Source organism: Bipolaris victoriae (assembly GCF_000527765.1).
Source record: "Bipolaris victoriae FI3 unplaced genomic scaffold scaffold_162, whole genome shotgun sequence".
In the NCBI taxonomy this organism is placed as follows: domain Eukaryota; kingdom Fungi; phylum Ascomycota; class Dothideomycetes; order Pleosporales; family Pleosporaceae; genus Bipolaris; species Bipolaris victoriae.
In genome coordinates this window covers 44,776-52,321 of record NW_014575230.1, presented here as the reverse complement: position 1 = coordinate 52,321, position 7,546 = coordinate 44,776, and the positions used below count along the sequence as shown (strand labels likewise).

The window sequence follows — 7,546 nt, the reverse complement described above, 5'->3', positions numbered from 1 at the left end:
CAGACGGAGAATTTATCGTTCTAGACGCACATGTGTGTGGCATTAGGTGTGTGTTGTGGCGTTTTCGAGTTGCTGATGAGTAGGTGAGTAGGAAGGTCAAATACTAGTTGCTTGGAGCTTGGTACTATGGAATGTGGTCGTGGTTGTGTTGGGGGGGGGGGGGGGTAACTCGATTCTGCTCGTGGTACCATGTAACTGCATACTGCATTCTTCAGGAGATGTTTTTGTGTGTTTGGATAGTTGTGTTACATGCAAGTAGTTCCTAGACATGGACAGAAAGCTAACGTTGTGTTCGTTTGCTTAGTCTTGAGAGAAATTGACAATTTTACTTGATGGAATTGACTTTTATGTTGAACGGCTTAGAATGACAGGTTTTACTTTTTCAGTTTGCAATCTTGCATTACATGGATATAAAAAGTACAGTAGAACGAAAATGCTGTTTTGCCTGGTGGTAGAGTAGTTTGTGTAGAACTAGCACGACTGAACTTTTCGTCACGTAATCACAGCGCCATTGACATACGCAGATATCCACATCAATATGTGTCTAGCCAGACGAAGAATCAGAGGCTATACCTCCACGATCATATATTACCAGCGGGGCCGCCCGTCGTTTTCCAGTTCCAGGTTTCAGCAGAGAAGCGGATCGTGTACCCAGCCGTGATTTTGCCCTCTCGGTTTCAAGATGCAGTGCCTTTAATGCTTGTTGTTGCGGCAATGTTGCATCAGGATCTGTAATAGGCGGGCGTGCAACGAATCTGCCAACGTACTTGCGACTGTATTCCGAAGCGATATGAGAGATTTCAAAAACCTCGCATTTCCTTGGGAATCTCTGCGTCCATGGAAAGGGCTCAGCTTGGAGCAATGGCGTGCAAAAGTCCACTTCTCCAACGATGATCAAGCCAGCGAAATGATTCGGGTAGTTTTCCTCCGAAAAAATGTCCGTTGCACTGGACATGGCGGAAGAGTCTTCAGTAGTGAGATCGCTCTCTAGAGTGTAAAGCCTCTGGTCAAGCCATGTCCGATCCATATGTCTCCAGAGTGACTTCGACGATGGCCCTGCAAATGGCTCCAGTGTGTCTAGATGTGCAAGCATCGATTGAAGCACTACAATACGGTCTGCGATACTACGAAAGCAGGAACTAGAGATTCTCTCATCTATGCGTACCACGGCCTTGAGGTAGTCATCATTCAATGCGTCAGCTATGCACAATGCCGTCTGGATTGCGCACTGGCACGGGCTTGTGTGAATGTAGATGATGCCGAATGGAAGCATTTGGTTGATTCGACGGATGGCGACTGCTTGTACATCATGTGAACTCCGTTGCAGACCCTCGAATAACTCGGCATAGCTGTCAGGCTGAAAATTCTCGCATTTCGCCAGATTTGGGAACAGGGCGCGTATTGACTCGGAGCTGTTGGAGTGGAACTGGTCTCCAAATGTAGTGGGTAGCCTCCTATCTGACATAATGGTTGGACAAGGCGTTGACGTTGCAATGTTCCGGCATTCAGGTGTGTTAACGAAGTATACCGACTTTTTGGTATTCACTACCAGGTAGTCCAGTTTCCCTTTCAAACTCAGACCTTGTAACAATTAGTTTTGCTTTGCAATCTATTGGGATAAACTTACGTCCACCTGGCTGCGTTGATGTAGAGGAGGTATTTGTATCATTTGGTTGATTGCTCCATTGAGTATCCTGAAGCCATTCAACAACAGCCCGTTGGTCGATGGTACCAATTTCCGAGTTCGAAATGATAACACTTGCAGCTTTGGACAGGGCCCTGCCTCTTGGACTTGAGGACTGCAATGCTGCCTCCACAAGTCTCAACTGCGATATGTCAATTGTTGCAAGATCATTTTCCAGATCGTTATGTTGAGAATCCGGTACTGGAATGAGCGTGTGTAGTTTTTCCACTAGAGTTGACAACTTGTCCAGTAGTTCCTCGAATTTTGATTTGTCGTGAACCGCCCAGCGTGCTTTTGAAGCTGTGCTAAGGGTACTTCGGTCTGGTAAGGCTTGAGCTGCTCGAATACAGAACCTGGACCATGAGGTGCGAAACAAATTCATGCTGTTCGGACTGAGTAAATTCGTTGATATCGACTGTTTCTTTGCCAAGGTTGCAGTACTGGATTTGACGCCATAACGCTGTTGCAATAAGCTGGCATCCGAGAGAAGACTTTGAATTGCACCTAGCGCATCTTTAACAAGCTTGGAAACTGTCGAGTCTGCCAACCTGGCATGTCGATCCTCTTTCTCGATCTTGAGAATGCCGCTTGAATTTCCCCACAACAATAGTTGTGTTTTTTCAAAGTCCAGCCTGATGAGAAGGTAGGTGAGGTCTTTCTCCAGATTTCTCCCTTGGGAAAAGGTCTCGAAGCATTCGACGCAGGTGTTGAATAGTGTTGCTAGTGCAACAGCACTGAGTGCTAGACCGGCAACCTCCATTGCTGTATAAACAAATGACGGACAGTAGTTTAGAGTGTGGCAAAGACGGAGGGGCACAGTGAGCTCCTTGTTTTGTTGTCGGAGGCTGTGCAGGTTGGGCAGGCTGAGCAGCCGTCTGATGCAGGAACCACCAACACGTGTCTTGCATGTTGTGTAACGTCACCCCTTTTACACTAAACATGCGTGTAGCACACAATACACCTAGCTAGACTAGAAAATGTTTTGCAAAGAACTAGTCATATACAGTGTGTCATTGCGCAGAGCATCTCACTACACAAACAAGGACGTCAATCATGATTCTTGATGGGCGGAAAAAGAGATTCATGTCAAATGCAGATGCTCACTATTGACAAAGCACAGATATATGTAGTACTCATTTCATTCATTCAGATTATTCTTGTCATTGCATTAAGTCGACCCCGCGACACGCAGGCCAGTCATCATTCATTCGATCCAACTCCAAACACTTGCTAGTATATCTACTTCTGCGCCTCCTCTCTCTTTACTCTGAAAAATGCTAGTTTGGCAAAACGTCCTAACTGGTCCCAGTAATGTCGACCGGCAGAGTGATCCATGATTCGCTCTAGTAGCTTGACGACTGCCATGCGGACATCCTGTCTGGGGTGGAAAAGGCCGAGACTGAGGTAGAAGAGACCGGCATCGGGTATAACGCAAAGCAGCTGGAGAACGGTGTCGTATTGTAGTTGGGCATTTACTCTCCTTGCAGACTCGTTGCTGATATTAAGCGACTGTGCCATTGATGAGAGGTCGGTTGATGAAGCAGTGGTGCTCTCACTAGGTGAACCTGCTTCTTCCACGCACCGTGCAAGTGCGAGATAGATGGCTGCCGATTGATCATGGGTGAGCTTCAGACATCGCAGTTTGTCATGCTGGTGGTGCATGTCGAGACCTCGCACTGGCCTCTTGCCCCAGCCCTTTGCAAGATCCTGGATGTAACTATAGTAACTTCTGGTGTTGCGCCAGCCTTCGATTCGATGAACATTTGCTGCAAGCTCGCGGAGCTTGGAGCCTTCATCTGACCAGACGTAACCATGCCCAGAAACACCATATGCACCGGTTTCCGTGTCATGAGCGCCAATATACAGTGCTGATGCCCCGTAGACGGTTTCTTCAAAGGCGGCTGCGATGCGGGTGAATTTAAGCACCCACGAGCGCCATTTTGCCCGAATTGCGTTTTCTCCATGACGGTTGGCAATGCTTTCGAGAAGTTTGTCCATGAACTGATTGTCGCCGGTAGGATCAATACCACCACCCTTACTGTCAAGGCCCGATTGTCCATTGAGTCCATTCAAAGGGAGGCCTTGCTGCTGGAAAAACAATGATCCCTCTGTGGGTGAGGCTGACTCGATTCGATTGCTAATCTTCATACGGCCAGTAGGGAGGTCGCATAGGAGGTCCCACCACTCTGGCTTGTAGGAAAATGCAGGATTGGTGACGCCAGCGATGAAGCCAGGTACTTTGAGCAGGTCGTCCACTTTAGTAAGATCGGTGTATGGAAACGCATGTCGCACAAAGCCGCGTAGTATACCGCCAGATGCCAGGGCGCATGCTGCCAGCACAGCCTCTGCGACTTCGCCTGAAGGGCGATTGTGTCCGATAAAGATGATGCGCTTCTGGGTTAAGAGAGCATTGACGAGAACAATGATTGGATGCGTGAATGCACCGCTCGTTGTCAGATGCGGGTGCAAGGCAAATGGCTGCGGTTGTGTTGTGTGAGGGGTGGAGAAGGTCTGTATGAGCTTGATGAGGGAAAAGTCGCCCACGGTTTCCGGACTTAGGGAAGTTGGAATCTTGACAGGCACGGGTATGCCGTTGTAATCGATCTTGGACTCAAACTCGTGAGTGTCCCGGGGGATGGTATATACTTTCCTCTTAGATTGAGGATCCGATGCAGTTTCGTCCGCCTCTTTTGCAGCATCCTGCTTCTTCCTGTGGCGGACCATGAGCTCGAATTTCTCTACAAACATGTCCTTTGCGTCGCTGGCGCCCAGCACAAAGCTCTCAAGATGAGACAATTTCGGCAAGAGCGACAGGTCCATGGAGTTGAGGGCATTGTAGAGCGAGGCAAGTGTTTCTAGGACCGGCGCTCTGAAGTACTCCTCGAGCGCTAATAACAACAAGGGCTTGTATATGTGTAGAAAAGGATGGCGAGTGCATATGGCCATGGCTTTCACAATGGCACCTCTATGTAGAGTCAGTGTCTGGTAAACTCGTTTGTCGCAAGTTGGTCAGGGCTGCCCTACCTCTTCACGGTATTGTCCTGTTTGGTGTTGACCAGATTCAGGACGTAGACCAAGGGTGGCCCATCTGGATCCGGCCCGCTCTCGCTTTCTGTGTCGTCGTCGTCGTCTTCGTCATCATCATCAGCCTCGAGTTCGTTGTCGCTGTCGCGGTCCTTGCGCGCTTCGGCGGGGGAGGTGGCATTGTCATTGTCGTCTTCCAGACCGTGCTTGCGCCGCCTTCTCCGTCGCCTGCGCTCTCTCCGTGCCTCGCGCTCCTCCTCGTCGGCGGTTGTGTCCTTGTGCAGAAAGAAAATGGTCCAATCCTGGCTCCGGACGTGGGCCTGATCGGGCAGCATGAGCTCGGCTAACATGGTCTCGTCACCGCTTATAGCAGCGGGATACTGGTGCTCCATGATGGAGCCGCGGTCAATGTCAAACGAGGCGACGAGTATGTACTCGACATGGTTCTCGACGGCGTCGGCAGGATACTGGGGGCGCAGCTTCATGCCGGCTCTTGCGTGGGACATGGCAGAGAGGTGGCGGAAAGGGTCGTCGCGCTCCGACTGGGTTGAGTCGTTCTCTTCGCCCTCGCGCAGCATGGGGGGCTGCGGGGAGCGGGATTTGGGGTAGTGGCCATTGCGGGTAGATGGTGAGCGCGAGGGCGGGAAGGAGGAGAAGGAAGGCTGGCGTTGCAGCGTCGAGGGCTGGGCAGGACTGGGACCGCCTGGTCGCTGTGATATGACTTCGGCCATGAGTGTTTGTTCTCCCTCTGCTGCACTACTATGTACGGGGCCCTGGTTGCTCGCATTCCCTATAGATCTACAGGCGCTAGCGTTAGGGGGGCTAATGCTACAGATGGTCCGAAACCAATGTCACCCTCACGACCACGGCGGCAGCCAGTCGGGGCGAGGGGAGAGGAGGTAGGGGACACGAGGCGCGGGCTCCATGGCGCTGGGGTGGGCGGCGGTGCAGGTGCATGCATCCCAGCGCCCGAGTGCATTCACGAGTAGGAAGCGTACTTACAAGAGTCGACATGTGCGTCCATACGTAGTCCATACATAAGGTTAGTTATAATAATAACATGTATCCGACGTATGGGCTAACTGCATCTGCTGGCGCCGGCGGGCTTATCGATTGCCTAGTTCGCCCCCAGCCCAGCGCACGCCTGGCCTGGTTGCTGGGCCACGCCGCCTTGGCCGCAAAACACCAGCCACGGTCAACAAGCGCCGTCACCACTATGCGACAACGTTAGCACACTGTACTGACGCCCTCCCCCAACCCCCAACACAGACACACGCACATACCACGCGCTCATGGACTCGACCACGCCCACCCCCTACAAGCCCTCGCCGCTGTCCTTCAACAACGCCCGCCAGTCGCCCTTCCGCCGCCCGGGCTCCATCAGAGAGGCTTCCCCCTCGACCCTACGGCCCTCGACACCAAACAGCTCTCCTCTCAAGCCCAAGGACACGCCCAATACCCCCTCGCAAGCAAACCTCCGCCCGGCCGCTGCTGCAGCACCCGCCCCTGCTACCGGACCCGCATCACAAAACCCTCCGCCATGGCTGCACACGCGCACACGATCAGGCACGCCTGAACCACCCGCTTCGCCTGGCCGCCATGTCTCGCCCACGCGCAATGCACCACCACCCACGGCCCAAGGCACCGGACGCCCTCTGAGCACGGCGTCGATTGCTGCCATGTTCGAGGGCACCGCCAAGGATGATACGCCGGCACCTCTCTCCTTCCGCAAGCAGTCGCCGCCTGTTGACCCTGTCAAGCCGGTGGAGAGGCCAATTGAGAAGCCAGTCGAGGTTCATGTAGATCGCTTCGCACACCTCTCGCCAGCGCCCTCACCCGCACGCTCACCTGCACGCTCGCGCGAGCCTTCGCCCGGGCGACTGGCAGCCCGGCCACAGACCATCCGGCGAATGGCCTCGAGTGACGCCCTTTCCAAACTGCCGCCGCCCCTCCTACACAGTATGCGAGAGTCGTTTAGTGTCATGGACCGCGACGACGATGGCCATGTAAATGCTGCAGATGTGGCCGATATGCTGTCCCAGCTCGGTCTCTCTGCGACCCCGTCCCAGCTCTCGACATACTTCAACGGCGCACAATCCATCAACCTGGCCAACTACCTGACAACACTATCCGATCTGCTGGGCAACCTCTCGCACCAGAACGAGCTGAGCGCAGCTTTTGAGGCATTCGATGACAACGACGACGGACAGATTGACTTGGCAGAGCTAAAAGATGCCCTGCTACATACGGCACCGCAGCCAGGCGAAACGCTGCTTACCGAACGGGAGATCAACATGGTGGTCGAGGGTTTCAGTGGGCGGAGAGCCTTTGGAAAGGGAGGCAAGGGTCTGGGCAGAGGAGAGGTGTTTCGATATCACGATTTCCTAGCAAATCTGACTGGCGGTGGCAATGGCGGCGACAATGCCCAAGGTGCCGCTGCGTCAGTCTAGTTGTGTTTGTAATATGCATTGCTGCATTCCCTCACGCCTCGAGTTTGCGGCGTTGTATCATGTTATGGAATGAATGTTGATGGCCTGGTGCCTTTGTCGGACGGCATGGAACGGACATGCACAAAATACATATTATTAATAAATGGAATGGAATCTGAGCCTAGCCATAAAAGGCTGTTTTCAACTATGTGTTAGCGTAATGAGGATTGGCTTGTGAGAGTTGTTGCTGACGAAAAGGTGGGAGAGCCAGCTGGAACAATAGTAGGGCTTTTGTCACTGAGGTTCCATGCACACATATCTGGGGATCCTGGTCTTTGTCAAAAGTCGGTGACAGCACCGTGAGCCATGATTCGAACGACCGCCTTTGCTTTTTCTCTACCAGACCGGA

At 52.6% G+C, this 7,546-nt stretch overlaps 3 protein-coding genes across 3 annotated transcripts; 1 reads left to right on the top strand and 2 right to left on the bottom strand.

Moving 5' to 3' along the window:
• Positions 1-2,045: 2,045 nt before the first annotated feature.
• COCVIDRAFT_82371 (hypothetical protein) lies at positions 2,046-2,444 on the bottom strand (the record flags this gene model as incomplete). Its single annotated transcript, XM_014695416.1, has 1 exon — positions 2,046-2,444. A coding segment is annotated over one exon (399 nt), but the record flags the coding sequence as incomplete, so codon positions are not given.
• A 479-nt stretch (positions 2,445-2,923) lies between these two features.
• Positions 2,924-5,286, bottom strand: COCVIDRAFT_114266 (hypothetical protein; the record flags this gene model as incomplete). The annotated part of the gene is made up of 2 exons (XM_014695415.1): positions 2,924-4,649; positions 4,709-5,286. 2 exons carry the CDS (start codon positions 5,284-5,286, stop codon positions 2,924-2,926), a joined length of 2,304 nt encoding a protein of 767 aa, XP_014550901.1.
• Positions 5,287-6,000: 714 nt separating this feature from the next.
• On the top strand, positions 6,001-7,158 carry COCVIDRAFT_20761 (hypothetical protein; the record flags this gene model as incomplete). The annotated part of the gene is made up of 1 exon (XM_014695401.1): positions 6,001-7,158. One exon carries the CDS (start codon positions 6,001-6,003, stop codon positions 7,156-7,158), a length of 1,158 nt encoding a protein of 385 aa, XP_014550887.1.
• Between the last annotated feature and the right edge of the window lie 388 nt (positions 7,159-7,546).